This window comes from Baudoinia panamericana, assembly GCF_000338955.1.
Source record: "Baudoinia panamericana UAMH 10762 unplaced genomic scaffold BAUCOscaffold_9, whole genome shotgun sequence".
Taxonomy (NCBI): Eukaryota; Fungi; Ascomycota; class Dothideomycetes; order Mycosphaerellales; family Teratosphaeriaceae; genus Baudoinia; species Baudoinia panamericana.
Genome location: NW_006911265.1, coordinates 129,215 through 154,213, shown reverse-complemented (window position 1 = coordinate 154,213; position 24,999 = coordinate 129,215). Strand labels below are relative to the sequence as shown.

The 24,999-nt window shown below is 56.3% G+C and overlaps 11 protein-coding genes across 11 annotated transcripts; 5 read left to right on the top strand and 6 right to left on the bottom strand.

Moving 5' to 3' along the window:
* Positions 1-124: 124 nt before the first annotated feature.
* BAUCODRAFT_25581 (uncharacterized protein) lies at positions 125-3,643 on the bottom strand (the record flags this gene model as incomplete). Its single annotated transcript, XM_007679763.1, has 4 exons — positions 125-823; positions 909-2,950; positions 3,158-3,182; positions 3,260-3,643. 4 exons carry the CDS (start codon positions 3,641-3,643, stop codon positions 125-127), a joined length of 3,150 nt encoding a protein of 1,049 aa, XP_007677953.1.
* A 682-nt stretch (positions 3,644-4,325) lies between these two features.
* Positions 4,326-8,266, bottom strand: BAUCODRAFT_35587 (uncharacterized protein). Its single transcript, XM_007679802.1, has one exon. It carries the CDS (start codon positions 7,999-8,001, stop codon positions 4,573-4,575), a length of 3,429 nt encoding a protein of 1,142 aa, XP_007677992.1. The 5' UTR covers positions 8,002-8,266; the 3' UTR covers positions 4,326-4,572.
* Positions 8,267-8,765: 499 nt separating this feature from the next.
* Positions 8,766-10,327, top strand: BAUCODRAFT_124012 (uncharacterized protein; the record flags this gene model as incomplete). The annotated part of the gene is made up of 2 exons (XM_007680088.1): positions 8,766-8,817; positions 8,865-10,327. 2 exons carry the CDS (start codon positions 8,766-8,768, stop codon positions 10,325-10,327), a joined length of 1,515 nt encoding a protein of 504 aa, XP_007678278.1.
* A 153-nt stretch (positions 10,328-10,480) lies between these two features.
* BAUCODRAFT_545888 (uncharacterized protein) lies at positions 10,481-11,932 on the top strand. Its single transcript, XM_007680087.1, has one exon. The coding sequence runs from the start codon at positions 10,635-10,637 to the stop codon at positions 11,541-11,543; it is 909 nt and encodes a 302-aa protein (XP_007678277.1). The 5' UTR covers positions 10,481-10,634; the 3' UTR covers positions 11,544-11,932.
* Positions 11,933-11,943: 11 nt separating this feature from the next.
* Positions 11,944-13,014, top strand: BAUCODRAFT_35581 (uncharacterized protein). The gene is made up of 2 exons (XM_007679801.1): positions 11,944-12,576; positions 12,631-13,014. Exons 1-2 carry the CDS (start codon positions 12,322-12,324, stop codon positions 12,838-12,840), a joined length of 465 nt encoding a protein of 154 aa, XP_007677991.1. The 5' UTR covers positions 11,944-12,321; the 3' UTR covers positions 12,841-13,014.
* A 56-nt stretch (positions 13,015-13,070) lies between these two features.
* Positions 13,071-13,664, bottom strand: BAUCODRAFT_25577 (uncharacterized protein; the record flags this gene model as incomplete). Its single annotated transcript, XM_007679762.1, has 3 exons — positions 13,071-13,319; positions 13,377-13,604; positions 13,656-13,664. 3 exons carry the CDS (start codon positions 13,662-13,664, stop codon positions 13,071-13,073), a joined length of 486 nt encoding a protein of 161 aa, XP_007677952.1.
* A 2,507-nt stretch (positions 13,665-16,171) lies between these two features.
* On the bottom strand, positions 16,172-18,088 carry BAUCODRAFT_74106 (uncharacterized protein; the record flags this gene model as incomplete). Its single annotated transcript, XM_007680036.1, has 3 exons — positions 16,172-17,319; positions 17,425-17,628; positions 17,740-18,088. Coding segments are annotated over 3 exons (1,701 nt in total), but the record flags the coding sequence as incomplete, so codon positions are not given.
* Positions 18,089-18,440: 352 nt separating this feature from the next.
* On the top strand, positions 18,441-19,466 carry BAUCODRAFT_545822 (uncharacterized protein). Its single transcript, XM_007680086.1, has 3 exons — positions 18,441-18,865; positions 18,931-19,059; positions 19,119-19,466. The coding sequence occupies exons 1-3, from the start codon at positions 18,792-18,794 to the stop codon at positions 19,366-19,368; spliced, it is 453 nt and encodes a 150-aa protein (XP_007678276.1). The 5' UTR covers positions 18,441-18,791; the 3' UTR covers positions 19,369-19,466.
* Positions 19,467-19,542: 76 nt separating this feature from the next.
* BAUCODRAFT_124008 (uncharacterized protein) lies at positions 19,543-19,959 on the bottom strand (the record flags this gene model as incomplete). The annotated part of the gene is made up of 1 exon (XM_007680085.1): positions 19,543-19,959. The coding sequence occupies one exon, from the start codon at positions 19,957-19,959 to the stop codon at positions 19,543-19,545; it is 417 nt and encodes a 138-aa protein (XP_007678275.1).
* Positions 19,960-20,189: 230 nt separating this feature from the next.
* Positions 20,190-21,212, top strand: BAUCODRAFT_73335 (uncharacterized protein; the record flags this gene model as incomplete). Its single annotated transcript, XM_007679977.1, has 1 exon — positions 20,190-21,212. The coding sequence occupies one exon, from the start codon at positions 20,190-20,192 to the stop codon at positions 21,210-21,212; it is 1,023 nt and encodes a 340-aa protein (XP_007678167.1).
* Positions 21,213-22,977: 1,765 nt separating this feature from the next.
* On the bottom strand, positions 22,978-24,544 carry BAUCODRAFT_25573 (uncharacterized protein; the record flags this gene model as incomplete). The annotated part of the gene is made up of 3 exons (XM_007679761.1): positions 22,978-23,813; positions 23,966-24,249; positions 24,315-24,544. 3 exons carry the CDS (start codon positions 24,542-24,544, stop codon positions 22,978-22,980), a joined length of 1,350 nt encoding a protein of 449 aa, XP_007677951.1.
* Between the last annotated feature and the right edge of the window lie 455 nt (positions 24,545-24,999).

The following is a 24,999-nucleotide window of genomic DNA, read 5'->3' as shown; positions in this document are numbered from 1 at the left end:
TAACTGGACAAAAAGACGCCCAACAGCGCCTCGCTAGCTTTGCGCAACATACATTCATCAGCCAAACCCATGAAAATACCTCGCGCTTCCTCTCTTCTTTTACTCCGTTGCAAGCAATTGCTACTCAGTATGCCATCTGCCTCGGGCCCCTCTCATCCGGCGTGCGGATGTTGAACGTAAAGTCCGTCGCCTCCACACCCGAACCCACACCCGGCCCATCAGCTCGCTGGCCAATCGCACTCCCCGCCCCATCCCTCCCTGCCACACCACCACTAACCGGTACACCAACATGACTCCGCAGACTCTGCGCCCGACTCGTCGTGGTTGTGGTCGTCGTCGGCGCCCTCTCCCTCTCGCGTTCCATACCCCACTGATCGTACCTCCTCCTCTCCCCACTCCTCTCCCCCTGCACCCTCCCATGCCCACTCTCATCCCAATCCTTCCCACCCGTACCGATATCCGTCGCGACCGGCGGCGCAGGCCGAAACCTCCGTCCCCTACTAACAGCCCCTGCATCCTTGCTCCCCTCCTCATCAACAAGCACCACCATCCACACGCCCACGCTGCCACTGTGGCCCAAAAGCGGAGTGCAATGGATCCAGCGCGGTCGGCCCTCGCCTTCACCTTCTGCGTCTGCTTTTGTGAGCCAGCGGATTTTCGCCGTGACGCCGCGCCCTTCACCGAGCGCAGCGGCGAGATCGGAGCGGACGCGCGAGGAGCCGCCGATGCGGGAGAGGAAGGGAGATTGTAGGATTCCTGGGACGCGCAGGGAGGGGGAGGTGAAGAGGATGCGGAGGGAGGGGGCGGGGCGGACGAGGATGTACTGTTCCCACATCGACATACGTTAGCGCAAATACAGCCAATTTGCCCCTTAATCGGGCGGAAAGGTTTTGAAGGGTAAGACTCACGTGCTGATAGACCCCCTCCAACTTCCCATTCACCCGCGCCTTCAAATCCCCACCCACGACCCCAGCCAGCGCGGCAGAAGCGCCCAACGAGCTCGCCATGCTATCCCTCAACCGCTCATCCAACGCATCCTGACTCGGATCCGTCAAGAGCAGGCGTGGGCGGCCATGAGAGATACTCTCCGTGTCGCTCTCATCCACATACTCCTTATGCATCCTGCCTCCATACCTCCTCACCGTGTCCAATTCGGCACCATTGAACATCTCGCTCAACTCTTGGAACTCATCCTTTTTCGCTTCCCCACCACCACCACCACCACCACCACCACCACTCCCCGCAACACCCTCCTCACTCCCCTCCTGCTCCCTCCCCACAAGCCGTACCAGTCCATCCAATTCACTACAATCCTTCAACAACCCCGAAACATCCACCTGCGCCCCGATGAAATACCGGATACTCCCCCGACTATCCATCAACGGCGCAATCATGAGCAAATTCATAAACGGGCTGCCATCACGGCGATAATTGACGAACACCTCCGTCAACTCCTTCCCCGCCACACACGCCTCCGCCAGCCTCCTCACGCTGTTGGGGTTCGTGCGCGGACCCTGCAGGAAGCGACAGTTTCGGCCGATGGCGTAGCTCATGCCGTATTGCGTCGTGCGCGCGAATTCCTCCGAGGCGAAGACGATGGGGTTGTCCGGGCGGCTGGGGTCGGTGAGGCAGAAGACCTCGGCCAGGCCTTCCGAGGCTTCGCGGAGGTGTGGCGCCAAGGTGCCGGTGATGCGGCGTTGGATGGAGACGCTGACGACGCGGATCCAGGTGTACGCTATATAAGCGGGTAAGTCGTCGCGGACGAGGATGTCGAAGGCTTTTTTCGCTTTCTCTTCGAGTATGGTGTTGGCGGTGGGCTTGGCGGGGTGATCGGTGAAGGGATAGCCGCGGATGGGTTCGAGCGCTTCGGCGATGGCGTTTGCGTAACGGATTGCGCGGAGGGCTTTTAGCGCGTCGAGGTAGTAAATCAGGAGGGGGATGGTTTGGGGCCGGTGGGAGTTGAGGAAGCCGGTGAAGCGGAGGAGGAGTTTGGGGTCGGCGAAGATGAGTTGGAGATGTTCGGCGCTGAGGAGTTGTTCGGCGCGGCGCTCGAGGGCGTACATGCCCATCGTTTGGACGTCTTGCGCCGGTGCGACGAGGTCGAAGGAGCGGGGATCGTCTTCGATGACGGGTTCGAGGAATTGGGCGTCGCTGTTGTCGGGGCCTTTGGTTTGCAAGGGTGGGAGGGTGTGGATGGAGGTGGCGGATGTCTCCTGGGAGTAGATGGACTCCGCGCTGCTCCTATCACCGGGTCCGAATCCCCTCCCCGGCGTGGCATCGGGCGTGGTTGGTGTTGATTCGTTGGCATTCGCGAGGGACCGCTTGCGCACTATCGGCGGGCCCCTCGACGGCTGTCTCGTTTGCGGCTTCGCCATGCTGCTGGATGTGCGGTCTGGTATGTGCATGTTCCGCGCGGCGTAGTTCCGTGAGCGCACCCTTGGCCCGTTGTGGGCCTCCATGTCGGAGCTGTCTTGGGAGAAGAAGGCGGCGTCCGTCTCGGAGTCGGTGGCTTGGGCGTGGTAGTCGCCGGCCATTGCGTAGACTGGGGGTCGCGGACTGTATCTGTCTTGGAAGTCTTCCACCAACGGCTCATTGATCGCTCCCGACGGCTGCTCCAGCTCCGACGGATGCGCCTCGCTGCCAACACGGATCACATGATCAATCGAGTCGGGTTTGTGTCGCTGTCGCTCGGTGCGGGTCGAAGCTGCCGTATCCGGGCGGTCGTAGTGGTGTTTGTTGTCCATCCTATAGTCGCGCCTTCCGTCATTGGCCGATTGGGGGTACTGTTTCACAATGGACGTTAGACTACCGCCAAACCTCTTTTTGCGCTTGCCATCCCGAGACCGCGAACGTGGAATATTCGGCGCTTCCATGGTAGAGAAGAGAGAGACAGCGAAAGGGTAGAAGGAAATAGAGTTTGCGACTGCAACGGCGATGTGCAGACGCAATGCTGTATAAGGTTGGCAGATGTCCGCCGGACACGCGACCACAATGTACAGGTCGATGACGCGGGAGATAGTAAAGCGTAAAGCCACAGGACCACCCGTCGTCGCGATTCATGGGAGTCATGACGGCAAGTCTCCCACTGTTTGCGCGTGCGCGCGAGCATATCCATGCAAAGCGATGCAATGCTGGACGGCAGTGCGAAAGCGCTCACAGCCAATCAATTGCATATCGCAAAGCTGGCGGTGGGTGTAGCCGCACAAGCTACCATGAACAATACAGCGGAAAAAGACTTGGATCAATGTGCAAGACTCACTAATCGGTAGGTGGGCATGCTGGGAGCCGCGGTGGCCGGCGCAGGCGCAGGTACTTCCCGTGGTTCGCCTATAGCCTCGGGCGAGGCGGTGTTGGCAGTGGTGGTAAGGATGTGGCCTGATTGCCGCGATAGTCGATGCAGGGATAAGCTGCGCCGGAACAAGCCCGAGTCCCTCTTCGTCGCACTGCTCTTCTTCTTCGTCGTGGTCCAGCTGTCTCCGCCCGACGAAGACACCATCGAGCTGCGACGCGAGTCGTGGGGCGAGGTGGTGGAGGAGTCGAGCGAGGCGGATGTGGATGCGACGAGGATGAGGGGGTGCGGCGAGTATTGGTGCTCCACAAAGACGGATGAGGGTCGGCTGCCACCACCAGATGCTGATCTCATGGGACGGGAGTCGCGCCCGCTGCAACGACGGCGAAAGGGACAAGGCTCCGCATACGTAGGTGAGTGACAAGCAAGAGCGATGCAATGGAGTAGGTATATTGGAGAAGGAACAATGCTATCTCCTACCGTACCGTCCTACTTCCACACACTACCTCATCTCATCTCATCCCACAATCTCCTGAATCCCTGGGCGCATCAATCAACACCCCATTTCCCACGCTACTGCGGCACTGCATAAACCAGGCCATCACCATGAGAATCCAGGATCTTGCACGCCCGTCCCGCGGCAAGCCTGCAAGCTCGATCCGAAATCGACGGCTCGTGCCATTCGGCGAATAAGGAGCGTGAAGGTGAAGAAGCGAGGGAACCGTTGCCGAAGCAAATCTCGTGTGGCGGAGACGATTCGTTTGAGCAGGCGGATGTTGCTGCCAGCAATTCTTACACAATGCAATGGACATCTGATTGTATTCGTGGACGAGTCATTGGGCTCAAGTGCTACTGTATATCTCGTTGATCTACCCAGTCGATCTTAACAACCGTAGTAGATGAACAGTTTCTTGTCAAAACAGGCATCATAAGCCACCGCAAGCCCCCCGCCCCGCCAATCTGTGGCCCCTGCATGCCGATCGTCGCACGAGCCGTGTCGTTGGAAGACGAAAGCTATGATCAGCACATCGGTTGCCAGCGTGTCGGGAGTCGAATAGCGTGGCTTTTCACCGGTCCACGCGATCATAACTAACAAACCACGGTGGAACTTTCAATGATAAGTAACCATTGAAATTTCCAGAACGGTCGGGTATCGATTAAGAAGCGGCATGCTATTTCATACCGACGCGCCGGAGCGGGAAGCTCGAAAACCCCCACAGTACTCACTCACTACACATTTACTCCTCCGCTTTAAGGTGAACACCACCAGCTTCCTGCTTGCCTCAATCACTCCCCCGACTCCTCAACCTCCTCCCTGCACCCCCAGGCGCAACATTCTCCTTCTCCTTCTCCTTCTCCCTCCCCTCTCCCACCCCCATCCCCAACCCTACCCCAGCAACCGTCATCCTAACCCCCCGCTTCGTCATCGTCGGCACACCCAACAAGGCATCTCCCTGCACCTGTACATCTCCGATTAGATTAGCAGAGCGTTTCTTCATCGAAGGAGCAGCAGCGACGACTGCGCAAGTGAGGGGGTCCTTGCTTTCAACACCACCCTCTGCGCCGGTGGAGACAGTCCCATTCCCACCCCCAGCCCCCGCCTGTGCAGCGCCGACGAAGCCTGTAGAGAGCGCCACGTTCGCGTCGAGTTCGCGCAGACTGTGCGTGGAACTTGCTGTTTGCGGGCGGCTGGTGGGGGCCGAGGCGGGGCGGGTGAGGAGGGGAGGTGTGTCCATGCCGGTAGTGGCGTGGTCGGTGAAGACTTGGGTCTTGCTTGGGCTGGGTGGAGGTTTGGTAGGACTGCTTTTCATCGTTCCTGTTGACGTCGACGTCGGCTTGGTTGGTGAGCGCAGCAGCCGTTTGCTCGGTAATGTTTTCACCGGTGAGGATGGTCGTTGATTCACTCTTTCCACTTCGTCAGGCGGAGAAGAGACGCCACGAAGCCGGTTAAGGATGCTCTCGTGCGTTTCTGTCCGCGGAAGAACGGTGGGGTAGGTGTACTCCCTCTTCGCTGGCGTCTCGCCCGTCACGGTATACTCCATCATCTCTGCCGCTTCGACGTCCGAGCGGAGGTGAGACAGTGCTTGTCGCACTCCGCCTTCCGCCGCGAGCGTCTTGTTCGCGGTGTGAGACAGCTCCGTAGCACGCTCACTCATATCCGCGCCTACGGCTCTGACACGCTTATAGGACGTCTCGAAGTGTTGTCCAACGCTGTGGTAGCTTTCCTGTACGTCTGCGGCGAGTCGCTCAAGCGTGCGGGCGTGCGCGGCGTGGCCCTCTTCGTTCTGCGTACGGACTCGGGTGACGATCTCGTCGAGGGCGGTGAGCTGGTGATCCATTTGCTGCATCTGGCCTTCCACAATGCGGACGGTCTCGTCGTGGACGGTTCTCGTGGTGTCCTGGAGCATGCTCGTCCGCTCGTGAGCGCGTGCCCAGTCACTTCTCAATTTCGTCTTGACAGTCTCGCGTGATTTCACAGACGACTCCGTCAGCGTCTGAGCGTTTGCCGACCAAGAGTTCATCCCGCTGTCGTACGCCTGCTGCGCGGCCTGGTATGTATCTTCGGAAGTCTTGATGCGCTTATTCGCTGTTTCGAGGTAGCCAGCCATCCGTTCCTCTTGCGCGGTCGCAGAAGAATTAACGACATCTGTGATCTTAGCCAGCATCTCCGCGCGCTCAGACGCAGCGATCTGGCGTTCATTCTGGACAGCCTCTTGCAGCTGTTGCTGCGACAATTGGCCAGCCTCAACGAACGTTGCGTTAGCCTGCCTTATCTGTTGCCGCAACCGCTGCACCTCCTCTTGCTGCTCGCTCATCCGCTTGATCAGGCCGTCGAAGATATTTTTGAACTCCTTGCCTAACGAGGCATAGGCGTCCTGCAGTTGACTGTGGAAACCGTCCAACTCGGCAGCAATGCCGGCACTGATTCGCTGTGCAGCCGCAGAAAGATGGTTCAAGCCTTCACCGACCTTGTCCTTCACATCTGCGCGGAGCGTACCGATGCCTTCCAACACACGGTCCATTTCGTCCTTCGACTCAGTCCGCTGCGCCATGACTTCTGCCTGCGAACTCTCAAACGCGGCAGTCTTCGTCGCCAGCATATCGCGAGACACCTGCAGCTCCCTCAGCTCATCTTCCACATACACCCGCATACGTTCCGTCAAAGCCATCACCGACCCTTGCTGCCGTAACCGTAACTCCTCAATCCGCTCCTCCACCCCAACCGTACTCTCCACAACCCGCATCCTCGACTCCTTCCACCTCATCCGATTCGTACCCTGCAACTCCGACCTCCGCCTCAACTTCTCATGCAAGCGCCCAACATGCTCCGTCGTCGTCCCCAACGTCCCCAATAAATCCTCTCCCACCGCCGCCAACCGCTCCTCAGTCCGCTCGTGCGCTTCTCTCAGCTCCGTTTCCTCTTCCAGATGCTGTCGTGTATGGTGAAGCACGATCTCCGTTTTCTCTAACACGCTCTTCGTGCCCTCCAGCATCATCCGGGTCTGCTCGGTATCCCGCTTTAAGCTGTGGAATGTGTTCGTCAACGAGAATAGTTCTTGTACCTTGTTACGGAGGTTGCTCTCGATCGTTTCGATCTTGTCCTTTTGCTCCGCGGCGAGGATTCGTCGACTCTCGGATTCGGTTGTCATCTCTTCGTACGTCTCGGTGGTCAGGTAGACTCCGTTGCGTTGGCGGGTGGCAATGAGGTCGGACTTGAGCTTTTCGATCTCTGCGGTGAATTCTCGTAGCAGGGTTTTCTTGGAGACCATTTGGTTGACTTGGGGTTTGTTGCGGATGTTCTTCGCTCGGAAGGCGTAGTCGAGTGTGCTGATTGTTTCTTCTAGGTTGCTTTTCGCTGGCGATAAAGTGGCGATGATGCATGTTTTCGTCCGCCCGCCCAGAGAGTCTTGGAGTAGACGCGTGAGTTTCGACTCGCGGTATGGGATGTGGCTACTCTTGTCCACAAGCGCGTTTATCACGCGACCTAGTGTAAGTAGAGACTTGTTGATTAAGCCAGCTTCTGCGGCTCGCTTGTTCTCCGCTCCTGAGCGTTGTATGTTCTCTGACCCAGCCAAATCGACGAGATTGAGCTTGCCAGCCGAGACAAAATCCTCGCCCGTCTCGGAGGTGCGCTTCATGTAGACCGTCACAGTGAAGACGGTATGTGATCGCGAAGAGAGGTCGTTGCACTTGGTTGCTGCAACCTGCCGTCTCCGACTGCCATCGCGGAGGAGCTGGATACCCTTCGATGCGCTCTTGATATGGCTCTCTTCCATGCCTTGCACGAGCGTCGTCGTGCGTCCGTTCTTGTTGGCTTCGTCGAAGATCTTCAGCTTCGTTGCTGTACCCTCATCCGGTGCAAGCAAGTCGCGCAGCTCTTCATTGTATAGTTCGATGAACGAGCACTTGACACTGTTCTCCGTCTGCTCTTGCGTGCCGTCACCGCACAGGCGCTCAAACAGCCAATGCAGCACTCGAGGTACGATACCCGCCGCATCTGGGAGAGGTAGCGTGTCCATGATGTCGCCTGACATAGTGTATGTCTTCCCTGTACCTGTCTGTCCGTAGGCGAAGATGGTGCAGTTGAAGCCCGCGAGAACCTCGTCCAGTATAGGCGCCACGACTTCCTCAAAGATCATCCCTTGGTCCGCTGCAGGTGAGAAGACCTTGTCGAACTGATATGTCTTGTTGCTGAGCGCGCTCGGTCCCATTGAAAGCTCGACTTTGCGCCCTTTCACGCCGTCTGTGGATACGACCACGCCGCTGTTCTCGCGTACTTCACGGTCGTTGCGGCCGCGGCAACGGACGACGACGTGTATGTTCGTTTCTTCGCCCGCATCTTCGTCTATCGCCTGAGCCTGTCGTTTCGGAGTTCGTGTTTTCGATGATGCTACGCTTTCCGTGGGCGAGGCCCGGCCTGCCATGAGAGTTGGTGTTGCAGTCTGCGCGCGGTTGACGATGGGCCGTGCGGGCGGTGGGCGCATGGTCGATGATGAGGAGATCTTTTTGGAGACACTAGGCCTCGATGGTGCCGGAGCAGCCATATCTATGCTGGTCACCGCGACGCTGCTCCGCGGTGTCTTGTCGCTTGGTGGTAGCGCTGGGAAATTGTTGTCGAGAGCTCAAGCTTCGGTTGCTGCGGTGACCGCTGAGTCAGCGAGCTCGCAGCATCTCACCATGAATGACACTCTCGCTATCGGTTAAGGCTACTTACTGCGTTCACGTTCGTCTGTCCCTAGACGACTTGCGCTGAAAAGCATTGTTGTGGTGCTCTTCGTGGCATACTCGCAGCAAGCTCCGAACAAGCACGCTATCCTACCTGCTGACGCCTGGGCGATGGCTTCCACATGACCGCAAACGCCAGCATGCGGGCGCAGAAACACCCGCTCTATCTGCGCCCGCCTTGAATCACAATTACAGAGATCCTGCCTCCTACAACTATACGCTGCCTCCAACTTGACTGCCAAATCGAGACATGACTGCCATGACAGTAGCAGTCGTGCCAGGTCGCTCCCTAGGCCCCTTCGGTAGGAACAGCAGTACATTAAGTCGGTGTCGGGCTAATGGGTTGCAGCGCTTGGCGCATCGCTCCACGAGATCCTTGGCCTTGTTAAAGATGACAGACAGCAATACCCAGCAATCGACCTGCACTACTCCCAAGCCGAACCTCTTGTGTCCCCAGTCGTCGTCACCCTTCCCGGAAACGGCATCCGCATGCGCTTCGATGGTGCAGACCAACGTCTCCGCTTAATCGAAGTGCAAGACTTCAGCAAGATCAGACTGCAACATAAAGGCAGTGACCTCATCAAAAACCATGACGATACGGCGCATTCGGCAGGACCAGTCTTCAAGCGGGTGTACTCGCTCTTCGGACCATCTTATCCTGGAGAGTACGCTCCACCGAAAGATCGCTCGCCGTATGGCGCGTACGTGCTATCGTGGCCTGGTGTAGCTTTCAACTTCCCACTGCTGCATTCGGCTTGGTCAGAAGAGAAAGATCATGTCTCATTGCTCGGATCGCACGTCGCTTCGGCCGCGACAAGCCTGGCACTCTTCGAGGGCAGGAGCTGGCCGGAAGCACGTCGAGACTTGTTCGTCAAGCAGCCGTCAGGGCCTCGGATGTCTGCGCTGGCTAGCAGACCTAAGGAAGGTCTGCCGCCGGAGATTGAAGTAGCGGAGGTACGAGGAGACGGTCGCGTGGACTTCTTTCGACTCAATCCAGCATCTGCCTTTCCCATTACGCTCAACCAGACCACCACTCAGGACCTGATCAGCGAACTCGGGCCACCCGATACAACGTATCGACGCGAGGAAACTGCGCCTCCGACAGAGCAACCAGTCCACCGACGCGCAGGCAGCTCCTCGCGACCCATGTCAAACGGACGGCCCTACGGAGGTTCACCGTCGAGCTTCTCATCTACCGGCACAGATACATTCGAGACGGACTTCGACTCGAGCAACGCGGAAGAAGACGTGCATGATCGCGCTGCAAGGCAGAAGTTTTGGTGCTACTTCAGTCACGGTCTGGATATCCTTGTTGGCCCACCGACCGATCGAGCATCTAAGACTGGCGATGAAATTGTGCAGCGTACTCCACTTCTCGCCAGCACATCTACCGTCGTGCTCAAGGTTATCATACACGGCAATATCCCGGGTAGCTATGCATTCAACCGGCACAGACGCTTACGCTGGACTATCAATCTCCTCGATCCCACCTCGTCGGCACCAAACACTTCGGGCACGCATCTTACCTCTGAGCAGAACTTCGACGCCGACATCAAACCTGCACTCCTCTCCGTGTTCTCCGGTACGAGGTCCGAAGGCAAGGTTGTGAACCGGACTTGGTCCGGCGGCGGAAGCTCAAGTGACAGCTCCTTCTTCTTACCAGATGCTGACGAAGATGTGGAGGGGATGGAGATTGAAGGGGAGAGTGAGAACAGTGAGCAGTGGCTTGGTAACACTAAGCTTTATGCGTTCCCAGGGCTGGTGTTTGAGGTGCTGGAGAATGGGTGTGTGAGCGCTTTGACGGTGTGTTGAGCGAACATCCTCTTCAGAGTCCGAAAGATCATACTGTGCTCGCTATAGGGGTAGCAGCTCCGCCCCGTCGAAAGGAGAGCTTGGGGTAGCTCGATCAGCAAGGCCGCAATGATTCTGGAGGGTTAGGGTTTGAGTGAGCTGACCCGAGGCAATCCTCCAAACACAACAGCTAGGGCTCAACTCAGGCTGCTGCTTACCATTACTATTGATTGCCAGCGGGCTGCGATGCAGCAATGCGGCTGAAGCAATCAATATATCGCAATGAGTGCGACGTTAGCGATCTGCAACACTTCACCACCTATCTGCCATGCCGCGACACGCCTTTACTGCGGAGAAGAGTACCAATGGCATCCACTACTTGACCGCTGGACCTGCGCACAGCAAACAAGGCTTGGTTTGTGTTCATGGCTGGGGATGCCGGGGTTCCGACTACGTCTACAGTGTTCAGCACCTTCTCCAACATGCGCGAGGAGTTCGCGTCATCGCTCCTGACTTGCCCGGACATGGCAACACTACAACAGCCGTCTGTCCCAAGGCGACCGTCACTGGCTTCGCTACAATGCTTCTGGAGTTGGTGCGAGAAGTTGGTCTAGACAATGTCGTTCTCGCTGGCCATAGCATGGGCTGCAGAATCATCCTAGAAGCCTGGCAACAAGCCGAACATCAATCTGCCTTTTCCGACGTCACAATCAAGGGTCTTGTCTTCCTAGATGGTAGCCACTACAAGCTGAGAAGTCTGCATGCCTTTGACGACAAAGATCCACGTAGTCGTGGCATGACGGCGGAGGAGAAGGCGGCAGCCAAGACTCGGGTCTATGAGAGCATGTTCTCTGCCAATACACCCGTTGACTTTTGCACGAATACGCTTGCTCAACTCGATAAGTTGGACAAAGAGTATACTGCCGCGATCCGTGTCGACTTCCTAGATTATGATTACACCCGGATGGACGACGCTATGGCTGAGCTTGGTCGGTCAAGCACACCGGTGGTTAGTGTCACGAGTACAGATATCGGTCCCGACAATGAGCGTATGCCAGTGAGGTCGGAAGTGCCGACGAAGTTCATGCGGTATGTGGCTGAGAAGGTGCCGCAGGTGCAGATGAGGTCGGTGGAGAGGAGTGGGCATTTTCCGCACGTTGATCAGCCGGTTGTCATTGCGGAGTGTATGAAGGAGCTTGTTGCGGAGTGCGGCTTCGGCAAGGAGGAAGGAAGGTAGTTGCTTGAGTTTGGACAGCGTCCGGTACCGCACATTCTGCGAGAGTCGCTACTTGTTATCCAGGCTTCAAAGTAGTAGGCCTGCGTTTCCATGCTTGTTTTGGGTATACTCCTGACCTCTTGGCGATACGACTCATGCTTGTAACAGACCCGCATCAGGCCTTGTGCGGCCTTAGCCATGATAAGGTACCGGTGATATTATCTACGAAACTAGAGGCACTATAGCCATGGGCGAGGCTGCGTCAAAATGTGGTAGTGTACCAACCCTTGTGCTCCAGAGATGATAACACAGGCGCCCGCGTTTGTCAATGGTGAGGTTTTACGGCGGGCGCCGCAGGCGGATCGGTACGATGAGGGTATGCGCTGGCAGCGCTTAACGACCACAGTCGCGGTCGTGTTCGGGAGTCCTTCTTCTTCTATTTCTTGTTGATATGTAGGGCGAACATACACCGTGATGCTAGCCGTCGACCGAGGAAGCTTTGTGACGACAATGCAAGCGCCCATTGAAGCGCGCGGCTGCTCAGCCTTTCGTGAAGCGTTCCGTCTCGACCCTCCCGCAAGTACCGACCGCGGCGCAGGTCATCTGGAGAGCTGTGCAACCAGGGCGGCTGATTGACGAGCGCACATTGGCCTTGCAAACGAAGATCGAAAAGCCACACCACGTTCGTCAGAACACAAGCACGCGAGCTCGCGTGCTCACCCAAATGCAGCCGGCTCCCAGGTCGCAATAATGACCAGTGAGATGCGAGCGTGGGCGCTGCCCGCCCATGTAGCAGCAGATGCCGTCTTCACAGTCGCGCTCTCCACCACAAAGTGCTACACCAAGCTCCATACCGGACAATCGACTGGGCTTGTCGCCGCAAGATGTGGCCATTCTACGACAGCATCAACAGCTCGCCCATGCGCAGCAGCGAAGTCCGGCTGGCTCCCAGGCCAGCAGCCAAGGCAGGCTGCTACTGGATCCCGGAAGCTTGCAGTTACTGTCAAGACACTTCGATCGGGTGATGCAAGCAATTTCGCAAAGGCTGGAGCAGGTGGGTATGCCGCACGTCGTGATGAATGAGTGGTTGCTGATACGGAGACGCCAGCTTCACCACGCAACAGAGATCGCAACGCGCGCCCAGCACGACCGAACAGGAAATGCCATACAGGTCGCAGACGCGGGGATCGCCCGCTTTCATGCCATTCTGCGGCAGATCGACGAGCTAAACACGGAGTTTGACAAGATTAAGAGAATTCGAGAGATTGTGCGTGGCTTTCGCGCCAGAGTGGAACAGCTGGGACGTCGACTGGGTTAGATCACTTTGCAAGCTCACTCTCGCTGGCTGTTCTGGCTTCTAACAGGAACAAGCCACCAGCGGCGTTTGGGAAGATGGGAACGCCCCACGGCGACGTTATACCCTTGCGGAAATGGAGTTTCGTAGAACGGATATCAACCATTTCCAATACTGTTTGATCATTGTTAACTTCCTCTGCCGTCACACCATGACAAATAGTGGGCGAGAACGACCATGTCCCTTCTTGCCAACTAAATGCCCTTGACTTGCCACTGATCGTCGCCCAAAGTCGTCCAGGTGATAGAGGGGCGATCAGTAATAGAGGCGGAGTAGAAGTAGACCTTAAGCTGGGAAGAATTGTAGTTGACGTGTGCTGAAATCTGCGTTCCAGGCGTCGCTTGGAAATTGCTGTTGCCAAGCGAGCCAATAAACCATGGCCCGTTGTTATCGGAGCACAACTCCTGCATGATGTTGTCGCCGTCCGCAAAGTATAAACGAGTCTGTACGTCAGGGCGTGTGAGCTGAGATGGTTAGAGTCTTCGGGCAGACATACGCACGCTGGTGAGGCCCTGCCATTGGTACGCTAGGGCGGCAAGGTCCTTGCTAGAGCACGTGACCGCATTTCCATTCTGGTCCTTTACAGGGTCGTCTTGATAGCGGCGACCCACGTCTCTCGGCTTCTCAGGTTCGTCGCGCGCCGCGTACTGGAAGAGTATGTTGGCGTTGTTGACGAAGAATACCGCGCTGGCGCCGTTGGCTGCCTGCGCCGAGGTAATTGGGACCATCTATGCCTAGTTAGTGATCCAACTATCTCTGTGGGCGGGAGGTAGACGTACGGAACCCATGACGTCGCGTTTACCTACGACGCTTCGAAATGTTGTCGTTCAGAAATCGACGCCTGCTCGCCACGGAGGTGCTGTGCTTGCTTATCGAGTCTTTTTTACTCGAGGCATGATCAGTCCTTAAGTACCTTTGAAGCTAGGCCCGACGCAACATCCTCGTCGTTGCGTGACATGTCTGGCCAGCTTCAGTCGGGCTGGCTGGGGTGAGTTACTGTGGCTGCCTGATCGATAAAGCACCCTCGACCTAGTCGCGAAGGTATTGGCGGTGTTGCTGGGGAAGCCTGCTGGTAGATGCTGGGCCAGGTTCACAACCGAGAGCTGCGTGTCACAAGACGCTGTCGGTCTCCCACTCGCAAATCCAGACTGCCCGACGCCAGCACGAGCCCTACAAGGGAGCAGCCAGCCACATCTTACTGGCGTGTTCAGAATGTCTCTGACATGGCTCAACCGGTCGCCAGAGATTGGGTGGAAAAGGAAGAATGCTCGAGGTTTCTGTGCTGTCAGCACCTAATTCACGTGCTTGGGGCGCAATGGCTTGCAGCTATCCTGAAGGGGCAGTATGAGCTTGCTTCCGGAGCATGAGGTACGGTCTAGAGACTTTCTGCAAGCGAACGCATGGCGTTGCGGGGAACGTACCAGCGTACGATGAGCCACAATGCAACGTTAGAAGTAGCTAGGTAAGGCTGCAGGTCAGCTCATCCCATCGGCCGCTTCGACACAGAGATGGCATCAGATGCGTTGGTATTTACGTTGAGCTGACCAATCATCGCTGTAGCGCAGCTGCGCGACGGCAACGGCACTAGAGCGATAACGTTGCTTGCGTTTGCGATACAGTGACCGCTCGCCAGTAAAGGCGCCGCGTTGAGAGCTTTCGGTTACGCCACTTGGGAATATGGCTTGCAGCTTGACAGCTCGGATGGCGTGTCGTGTGTCAGCTCTGTGGACGCACGCTCGTTCGCCACAGTTGCTGAGACCCAACCTTAGAGCTGTCGGCCAGAGCAGGCCCAAGCGCATGTTTGAGCGTGCAGCATCTTTTATTCCTCCTCGTCCATTCCATCGACATTTGCCACTTGATAATGTGTGGGTCTTTGCCGTAGTGATCGATACTGACGTTGTCGACCGCGGAGGATGCGTCGCACAAGCTCAATAAGCATGCATAAAGTGTATAGGCTCAGAACCAGCCAAAAGAGCATGTCCGCACACTGTCGCCAGAATCTGATAAATGCGGCGCGTCCAGTCGGTCGGCTTTCATACTGGCCACCCTGTTACTGTTACGGTTGGCCTAGACCTTAACCGCAAAATGCCGCACCACGTCACCCTGCGGGACGGCAAGCATAAATGCCTCATAACAACCACATGTGCGACGATCTGTGCGTGCATGTACACTAAGATCCCACGCCAAAGTGTTCGTATTGAAATTATGACAGTCAAAGCGGAGTTCTTCACGACAACGCATGAGCACCGTTGTTTCGAGTGCGCTGGCGGAAGTCTTCCCAATCAGCCTGCGTGGTGGGGTACTGTCCATGCTTGTTGTAGTCGAAGACGCTCATGTCGAAGTCAAGATCAGCGAGAGGAACTTCGAGATCCATATCATTCGAGGTGTCCCAGAGTCCAGGCCCAAAGGCCACATCGCTGGGTCCGCGAGGTACAGTTACAGGACCAGTGCCGCCGGCAATGAGCGCATTGCCTGCAACGACTGGACCAGTTCCGCCAGTCATTGCATTGCCGGCCAAGAAGCTGGCCGGATCCAGCTCGCCGGAGTTCAAGAAAGCCATTTCGCCTTGGTTCTGAGTAGCTCCGCCTTTGGTGATCTGGCTGTCCCACATTTCCCAATCCACGTTTGACGCTTCGTTCATGTCGAGCATGTTACCGATCATGGAGAAGTCTGGCATGTGATCGAGCATCTGATCAGGAGTGGTGGTGTTCGCAAATGTGCTGCTACCGAAGGGGTTGAATGGCGGGCCAGCAGTAGACCCATCGTTCCATATAGAGTTCGGCAAGTTATTGACGACAGCAGGAGCGTTGGCCATTGCACTTCCTAAGTCAAGAGTGTCAGAGGCCTGCGGCACACCGCTCATGCTGTTCCAATCATAGCGAGAGACTACGCCATGGAATGGGCCGGTTTGTTGACGGACCGAGTCCAATATCGCATCTTTGCCTGATGCAGTGCTCGGGGTCGCGTTAACGTCAGCTTCAATGCTGGCCAGTCCCATCGCTGCGTTTCCGCTGTCGCCAGGTATGCTCGTAGTCTGATCTGCGGAACTAGTTGATCCTCGCGGGAACTGCGCTTTCACCTTCTCAATCATAACGGCCATTGCGCGTGCAGCTTTATCGGTCTCGTCAAACACGTGCTCGCCTTTGCTGGGCGCTTCAGAGCCCTGGAAGCGGATACCGCCCTTCCTCCTGCTCGCATCAGACCAGATCTTCTGACTCTTCTCGAGCGCGTCCATCAGTGCCACGCGACGAGGGCACTGCATGCCGCTGGCGGCCGCAAAACTTTGATCATGCAGCTGCTGTGAAAGCTCCAGGCAAATGACCATCGCGGCGAGAAGGAAATCATGGGTGCTTATTGAGCCCATGTACCATTTCACACTCTCTAGTTGCCCTCCAGGTTGAGACGCAGAGTAGATCGTATGATGATGTTGCAGCACACGCAGAGCACAATCAATGCAGATCTTTCTGCTGTTGCCTATACCTCTCACCTGCTCCTCAAGCGAGAGTTGAGAGAGCGGAGTGAGCATATACCGCCGATGTAACACGAGCTTCGTCTTGAGGTACAGAAGGTCTAGGTTGAAGCGACACATGAGCTGCTCGGCAGGGTCTGTGACCACCTCTGTGATGTCAGGCATCTGAAGTAATGGCGGCACAGCCTGCTTTGCCTCCTCCAGTCCGCGATCCAGCTGCGCCATTTCTTCTTCCGACGGTGGCACGGTGGCGTGGCTGGCCTCTGCTGCATCGCCGAAGATTCTAACGATTCGAAGCTTTGCCCGTGTGTATGACGAAGGCGTGAGCTCACCGATAGAGCGCCCTGGCGGCATAACCTGCGTACGAGGATTGAAGTCTCGGTCAAGCAGGTTACGCGGCGGCTGCGCATCGCTCTGTAGGGTCCGGACCATGCTTGGTAGGCCAAGCTGGAACGAGATGAGAACATCTATCATACTAATAACCGCCCAAATGCGCCGACGCATCTCGCCCTGAAACGGCGTGATGCTCGGGTAATGCTTCGAGTCGCGGTGACAGCCCGTCCGTAATGCTAAACGGATGATAAGTCCGATCATGAGCCATACATTGACAAATGCATTGTTGCTCCTAAGGCCGGCTGCGTATATGATCAAGCATTCCAGCGTGTACTCTTTGGGTTTGCTGAAGTCCGCCATGACTGCTGCAGAAGCCGAGAGCGAGTGGTACTTGTTGACCTCACCCAACACCTTCTGCGCCTGTTCGCTAGCAGGATCGGTATCGCGCAGAGCGAACGAGGTCGCCAGGCTCAGTATGGCGAAGAGCAAGCCCAGCCACATTGGAGGCGTATCTTGTGGGTTTCGCCAGAAGCGCTTATACTCTTCTTGGAATGTCGGCGCATGAATGATGGGCTTAAACGGATCCGGCGAGTTGAACCACAGGCTCAACAGCCTATCTGTTATCTTCTTGTCAGGTACAGCTGACACTAGATGGCTTTTGCTGACGGCCCCAACGTCGCCGAGCATGAAGCCGAGACCGTGCGTAGAGCCAGTGGCAGCGGGTATGAAACCACTGTCCCAGCCACCGCTCGCATTTGTATCACTATGACCGAGGGGGTTCTGTGGGCCTGTAGTCTCAAGCTCTTCTTCGTCGTCATCTTCGAGCTCGCGCTTCAAATCGGATATACTATTCAGTATAGCACCCCAATGCGACTCGCCAACATAGCTGATCTCGTTCTTGCTGATGCGCATGGAGCCAAAGAGCACGGCAGCTTCGCTGTCGTCCTCCTCTTGGGGCTGCGAATCGTCCGACGAGCCCGTCGGCTGCCCACCCGAGCTAGAGAATTGCGGACTTGTATCGTTGTCGCTGGGCGGAGTCGGTTGCTCGAAAGAGCTGAGACTCTGCCGCTGCTGCCTTTCTTCACTCTCATTCTCCTTGCTTCGATCTTTCTGACGTTGTGCGTGCTGTGCTGTCCGGTTTTGGTTCATGAGGTCCACCACCAAATCCTCCAGCTGCCGTATGCGACCCTTTACATTCTGCACCGGCTTGTTCTTCACCGGTGGAGGCACAAAGATACACTGGGCCTCCCTGTTCCGCTTGAGGCACTGATCACAGTACGGTTTCTCGCGATTACATTTCAGCTTGCCTGTCCTACATGGCGTACATGAGAGCTGTGAGCGGGCGCGCTTCTGCTTGAGGTGGTTGCCGTTGGCAAGAGCCGCAGCGGTCTGAGCAGTGTTGCTGCTCATTGTCGCTGTACCTACGGGTTGCGCGTTCGTGCTAGACTTACGCCGACAGAGGCTTGGTCTGAAGGATGATCAGGACAAACACACTGAGCCATCGCTTGCGCAAGATGGAAGCCTTCCGCTGCAGAGTGGGACCTACTTCCAGACTTGGCTGCGCGAAAGAGGAGCTAGACAAGTCGATCGATGTTCTTAACACCGGCATACGTCCGAGGCTACACCTCGCGAGGATGGAGTGCTTCGCGAGTACTACGTCCGGTATCAGTGGAGGTCCTGTTGCTTCATGCATACGTCAAGGACAATGCGACGGATTCGTGACTAATGGATCGGGACTTCATCAGCGGTTTGTCAGCTGAGCTAGTGGGGGCGATATGCACAGGGCTGAAGACCAATGGTGGACTCTCGGACAACAACAACGACAATATGAGCTTCGGAGTACACTCGGGCGAAGTAGACGCAACAGATGCAACAACTTCGTAATCGCTAGCGCGCACGGGAGACCGCTTGTACGTGGTAGCGAGAAGACCGGACTCAGATGCATGTCGTGGAAGCGTAGTGGAGAACAGCGGAGAAAGTTACCTTGCTGGAGGAGCGAATAGCGAGCTTCGCTTTCAACCACAGCGAGCATCAGCCTCTACTAAAGCTCAGCTGGAGTCACTGCTTCGATCGCCCTGCTATACGATACGATATTGAAGTCCCAACAAGCACAATGGCTGCTCCACCGTTCAATGCCGAGACGGCACAGCAAAGGGTGAAGAAAGCACAAGATTTGTGGAACACACAGTACGCTCGCCCCGTTCCGCTCCGCTTGAAGCTAAACCGACTCGCGTGCCTTCCACAACTGGTAGGGATCCGGAGAAGGTATCCAAAGCATATACCGAGGACTGCATCTGGCGCAATCGTGACCAGTTCTTCTCCGGCACTGACAAGATCATTGAGTTCTTAACCAAGAAGTGGCAGAAGGAGAAGAACTACAAGTACGCCGTCTCCGTGCTGGCACTCGCTTTAGGGTCACTGACCGTGCTGCTCTCGGTAGGCTGCGCAAGGAGCTGTTTACCTTCATGGGCAACAAGATCGCCGTCCAGTTTTGGTATGAGTATCAGGATGCCCACGACGATATGAAGTGGAAGCGCTGCTATGGCCTCGAGGATTGGACATTCTCCGAGGATGGCAGAAACTGCAAGCGGCAGATGAGCGGCAATGATATCGAGATCTCCGAAAACGAGCGGTGGTTCAAGGAAGGCGTCGATGTCAACGCCGTTCATATCTCCGAGCAGCATTGGTAGTCATCGTCTGAGGAGCTTGAAGATGTTAGCTGAGCTCCGAAGTAGGAACGTGAGAACCCTATTTGATGCTACCCACATCCACTGTATTACGGGTGCTCACCGCCAGTACGCCCAACGGCATATTCGTCCAGCGCAGTAGGGATCCTTACGCTAGTTCCAGTCCCTCCTTGAACGCTAAGCTGGCGGCGTATCATGGATGCAGACCAGCAAGAACTTCGCATCCGGTACAACAACGATCTCATTTCTCTTCGTCCTGATTCTCAACAACTTTGCCTCATCGTGGTCGCCGTTGAGTTCTTCAATCATACTACCCACGCTCTTCATGAATGTCCAGACAGACTGTGCCACTTCTTCGGCATTGCGGGTGCCTTGCTTCCTGACGGCCTCGCCATCTGTGCTGTTAACATACGTTCCATTAGTCGTAGAAGGCGCCACTTCTTCTTGTGCAAGCTCCTCAGCTGTGATCAGGCCAGAAGAGCGAACAATGGCCCCGGACTGCCTTGAAAGTATGAGGGTGCTCTGTACGCCAGGGCGCATTGACAGGCGAGCGAGCAGAGCCTCGGTCTCCGCTATGGGAGACGGTTGTTGCATTCTTCTAGAATGATGAAAGGCTCTCTACTTCATATGCACATGTCCAGCTACACTAGGCTTACATGTTGTGCTGACGCAGAAGCTGTGGATGCTAGAGCCTAAGAACTCATCGGAGTTGGTGAACGCCGACGTCTTGCCAAGACACGCTACTAGATTCGAACATCAAGCGAGCGACAGCACTCCTCTATTCGACTACCCACATCTCGGCCACATGTCACGCAACGTTGAAGATGGGCTCGTCAGCAAAAAAGAAACGAGAGAAGAAGGCCGATTTCCAAAAACCGAAGCTGAAGGTGGGCAAAGCCAGGCCAAAAAACACCAACGCCACCGACACCAGCTTCTCCTCGAAGTCCATCATCCTCAAGCAGCAGAATCTAAGCGAGTCTGGACGTGACTCCTCTGCGCTTTTCAACCACAACCTGTCCCTACTGAGTAGCAAGAACGATACGCAACGCCGGGATGCTTTGCAATATCTCACGACTGTCTGCGCCGCTACTACAAAGTCGGACCTGCCACAGCCTGCGTCAGCCATTGTGGCCAAGGCTCAGTCTTTGATCTTGGACGGCAGCAATGGAGTGCGAAGCCAAGTATTGAAGCTGTTCAAGGCCCTTCCTACGAATGACTTCGGCCCACTGGATCAGCTAGTCATCTACGTTCGCGCAGGCATGACCCATCTCTCAAGCGATATCCGACTTTCCGCTCTTGACGTACTGGACTGGCTCTTAGTAAGCAAGGGCACGGCAGTGATGGCTACGCCTGGCGGCTGGGTCAAAATGCTGCGCACTTTCCAGAACCTCCTATCATGGCAAAGTCAGAATGGCAAAGTAGCCTCTGCGCAAGGTGGCAGCTGGACTGCTACTAAAACCGGTAGCGGCAACCTTGGGAGCAGCAAATTACTTGTGCATCAGATAACTACGCTCTCAACCTTCCTCACGGTTGGTCTCACTTTGCCTGCCGCGGATCCACACGCCGCCGCAAAACGAGCATCTATGTGCTTCCCACTATACCAGATGCACGCACATATGTTACCATCACGAAGCAACGCATTCGGCTATCTCAACCTTTTTGGCGCGGTTCGGGACCAGGAAAGCGAAGGCTATGACGATGCCGATGAGCGTATTGCTGTTTTCAACGAGCTAGGTCTGCTCGATGCCTTCCGTTCTGGAGCGAAGGAGGCGAAACAGGAAGCCGGCGAGGTTGGCCGGGCTGCTAGTAACCTGGAGAAAGCGCTCAAGCTCGCAGACGTCGGATGAAGTGAACTTTCATGACACGTATTAGTCGCTTGACATGAGCTGCGCAAACCGGTTTCTCAGCTCAACCTGGAGAAGGCGCTCAAGCTCACAGATGCCGAATGAAGTGAGCTCTCGGTGCTGGTGGCGAGCGGGGCCGGGGCTGACGAAGACCGCACCGGATCATGCACGAAGCCACAATGAGAGCGGCAAGCCAGCCTACAGCGCGCAAACGTATGACCGCAAACTTCCAGCGGGGGCTGGAGGAACAAAGCTAGGAACGAGCGGGAGGATAATGTCTTGCAGGCGTGACACCATAAGCCTCAACAACCTGTGCATGGCGCTAAGGGCAAGAACCGTGTGGTGGCCGAACCGGACCACCGACCCCTTGAGAATGCTCTGTCCAAGGGGTCCGCGCTGGGTGCTATGGGGGCGGTAGAAGAGGAGAATTCTGCGTCATCCGGGTTGTGAGGCCCAAAATGACAGAGCTTGTAATCATCGAAGCGTCGAACCGGCTTCGCCCGCTCAAATCCCACGTGGCAAGAGATGGATACTCCTGAATGGTTCGGAGATTGACTTTGACAACAACGATAGTCACGGAGCTTGTTCTACTGATCTGTGGAAGGCGGTACATCATTCTGATCACACCAGCGTTGATGCTCGACGGCGAACAGGCCGTGATGCTGGCTCAGATGAACGTGACCTGAGCCCCTTCACCAAGATACCGTAACGACACCGAGGAGAATACTTCAGAGAAAGACATTAATGAGGGGGACAAGATCACTTACGAATGTACGATGAAACAAGCAAGGAAGTGGGAGCAAGCATCCGGAGCGTCGCGAAGTTCCTCGCGATACCCAAGCTGGCTGATACCTTGCACGATCGACTGCAGCCGACAGCTGGCGGCGTCGGTTCGAGGTCAAACAGGGTCGCCCTTGTCGTGGCTCTCAGACTCGTCGCATCCCAAGCAGAGTCAATAACGGCCAACAAGATCCTTCAGGTAGTCTAGTACTAGAAGACAAGCAGGCTCAACAACCCACGAATCCTAGTAATGACCCGCTAGCCCCCGCAGATAGCCCTTCGTTAAGCCTTAGGATTAATCCGTCGCCTACTGTACGTAGCGGGACTCCTATTGTGCGCAAAGCGCAGATTGCTCGACAACCCAAACCCTTCGAAGCAGCCGCTATAGAGCGTCTGGAGCGACAGATTGCGTTCCTCCAGAGCTAGTGGGACTCAGACTTGGCAAACCATCCTAGCTCGTACCCATCAACTTTGGGGTGGAGGAGTAGCTTGTGATCATGCTGTGGCTCCACGACCCTAGCCCTCGTTTCAGTTACAACTCTGCAGAACAGGATAGCAAGTGGGCCAGGTAACAGCTCGGAATTGAGCATTCATTTCAAGGATTTTGGTTCCCAAGTGCTTTACTTCCTTCTACTACGACAAGACGACAGACAAGCTTAGGCAAGGCAGAGTCCTAAGACAGGGCCTAGGCTTCAGGACTGACCGTTGTAGTGACTAATACAGAAGGACAAGACGTTAGCTCTCCCGACACCTGTGTATTCTAGGACTTAACGCCTATACAAGTCGATATCAAATCTCGACCTGTTACAGCTTCCCAGATACCAAACAGCAGTTTTAGACAAGCTATCGTTCCCGACCGGGCTAGTAGCGATAGGCACCTTACCTCGACAGGTTGCTATATGCGACTCACGAACGGTCGCGCGAACTACAGAGACACGGCGACAATACCGATAGCGACCGACATCAAACACCAGACGCTCAACACCTATCATCCTATCATTAGCCAGCCAGCTGCAATATCGGGATCGTAAGTAGAGCGGGTGAGCAGGACACTACTTACCGATGCCATCTTTGAAGTGCCAGGCGGACGACTCGTCGTAGCAGAGCTTGCTGCAGTCGAGCCTGCAGCTGCAGCAGCAGCAGAAGAGGAAGCAGGTACCGTTGTCGCTCTAGTCCCGTTAGTAATACCAACGACAGCGGTGCCCGCCGAAGAAGCCGCTCCAGTGCCCGAACCTCCAGCGCCGGTGCCAGTACCAGTACCCGTGCCCGACTCCGCCGCCGTGGCCGCCGCAGTCGAAGTAGCCGGGCTCGCGCCGGTGCTGGCTCTTGTCAATGAACTACTCGCCGCCACCGCCGTCCCACCGCCGCCACTGACCCGAGACGCAGACGCACTCGACCCACTGCTAACCACCGCGCCACCCGCATAACTCGAGCAAAAACCCCGATTACTCTGAAAGAACGCATACGCGCTCGGGTAAGCCGTGCTGGCATAAGTGATACAAGCGCTCCACGGACCGTCGAAGCCGTTCCCGTTGTAGCGGCCAGAACTGTCGTAGCAGACACAGCTTGCCTCGGCGCTGTTGGCGAGGTCGTCGAAATTGGCTATGGCGGCTTCGCAGGAGGAGATGGTGCTGAGGGCTGATTGGCAGGAGAGGGCGTTTGGGTCTGGGGTGGTGGGGGCAGAAGTGGTGAGAGGGGCGGCGGCGGCGGGAGCGGAGGCGAGGGCGGTTTGGAAGCAGGTTACCGGTGTGGCCGCGGAGCAGCAGCCGCGGATGGAGGAGGCGATCAGGCCGGGGCAGGCGGCGCAGAGGGGGCCCGGGCAGCCTGGGGAGGTGGTTGTTGTCAGTCGTTGTTAGGTTGGACATCCGCACCAGCTCGTTTTATGGGGAATTGAATGATAACATGAGGTCAAAACAAGGAGAATGAGCGAGGCGAAGAAGATCAAGTACAATGTGCGAGTGAAGGGTGAGGTGTACCGGTCTTGGTGAGCGCGCACGTTTGCTCCCAGCCGAGCACATAGGAATTGCACAAGGCGGCTTGGGAGAGGATGGCATCGGCGCCGCCATAGCCTGGGATGGGGAGAGGGTTGTCAAAGATATCACTCATCTTGATCTCCACTAAGTCCGTGTGAGGGTTCGGCCGGAGACGGAAACAAAGCAGAGTTGATGAGAGCTGGGAGGTGAATGCGCGAACAAAGTAGATGTAGGAGACGCCGCAGCTGAGAGGTGAAAAGACTCGGACTCGGACCTTAGTGCTATGTCTACCATGCCATACACGAAGAGCTTGGTACAATGCTCTCGGACATGTGCCTGCAAAGCGACTTACCGAAGCGCCAGGGCGTCTCGGGCTGATTCTCGCTGGGAGATGGAAGTAGTGAAGCTTTCGGGATGTTGCGGTAGCGACTCATGCTCCATCCAAGTCGGGTTACAGCCAAGCTTCACGCCTGTCCGAAGATGGGAAGAATGGCATGCAGCCTCGACCAAGAGGCAGTTGTGTAGAGTGGCGTGACCGGATGGATGCGCAGAGAATGTTAACGAGGTCCTTGTCTTAGCCATGAGGCTTGGCTCGTTTGGGTAGGGCTAAGCAGCATGGTGGCACGAAGCTTAGCGAGGGCTTGTTGCTTGAGTGTGCTTATCGGGGAGCGATGCGAAGGGTTATGCGTGCACTCGCCCAAGAGGTCCTGTGATCGTAATGGACCTTTCATTAGGGTGCAGGGTTATAGGGTCAGAGCGTGTCGTAGTCGCTGCCGTTGCGTGGGGGCCATCTATTACTGTTCTGCCGCTGATATACAGCTGTGCAATCGGTGGGTGTACGATGTTCAGGCGGCATTGCGGTACTTGCCATAACCAAGCCATCCGAGCATAATCTATGCACTTTGCCAATCTCATTGGGAGCTGAGGGAAAGGCGGCCTCAATTGAAGAGCTCTGGTGTTTAAGCGGAAGCCGCTCCGACTCCGGCACGGAACCGGCAACATGAAACTGCCGAGGCGCTCTCTGCTCCAAAACTTTG

Bases quoted from the DNA above. Each gene is read 5' to 3' on its own strand.
- BAUCODRAFT_545888 (XM_007680087.1), top strand. From the start codon at position 10,635: ATGCCGCGACACGCCTTTACTGCGGAGAAGAGTACCAATGGCATCCAC.
- BAUCODRAFT_35587 (XM_007679802.1), bottom strand. From the start codon at position 8,001: ATGGGACCGAGCGCGCTCAGCAACAAGACATATCAGTTCGACAAGGTC.
- BAUCODRAFT_545822 (XM_007680086.1), top strand. From the start codon at position 18,792: ATGGCTGCTCCACCGTTCAATGCCGAGACGGCACAGCAAAGGGTGAAG. The intron at 18,866-18,930 runs GTACGCTCGCCC...CACAACTGGTAG, and splicing joins CAAGATTTGTGGAACACACA to GGATCCGGAGAAGGTATCCA. The intron at 19,060-19,118 runs GTACGCCGTCTC...TGCTCTCGGTAG, and splicing joins CAGAAGGAGAAGAACTACAA to GCTGCGCAAGGAGCTGTTTA.
- BAUCODRAFT_35581 (XM_007679801.1), top strand. From the start codon at position 12,322: ATGCCGTCTTCACAGTCGCGCTCTCCACCACAAAGTGCTACACCAAGC. The intron at 12,577-12,630 runs GTGGGTATGCCG...CGGAGACGCCAG, and splicing joins TTTCGCAAAGGCTGGAGCAG to CTTCACCACGCAACAGAGAT.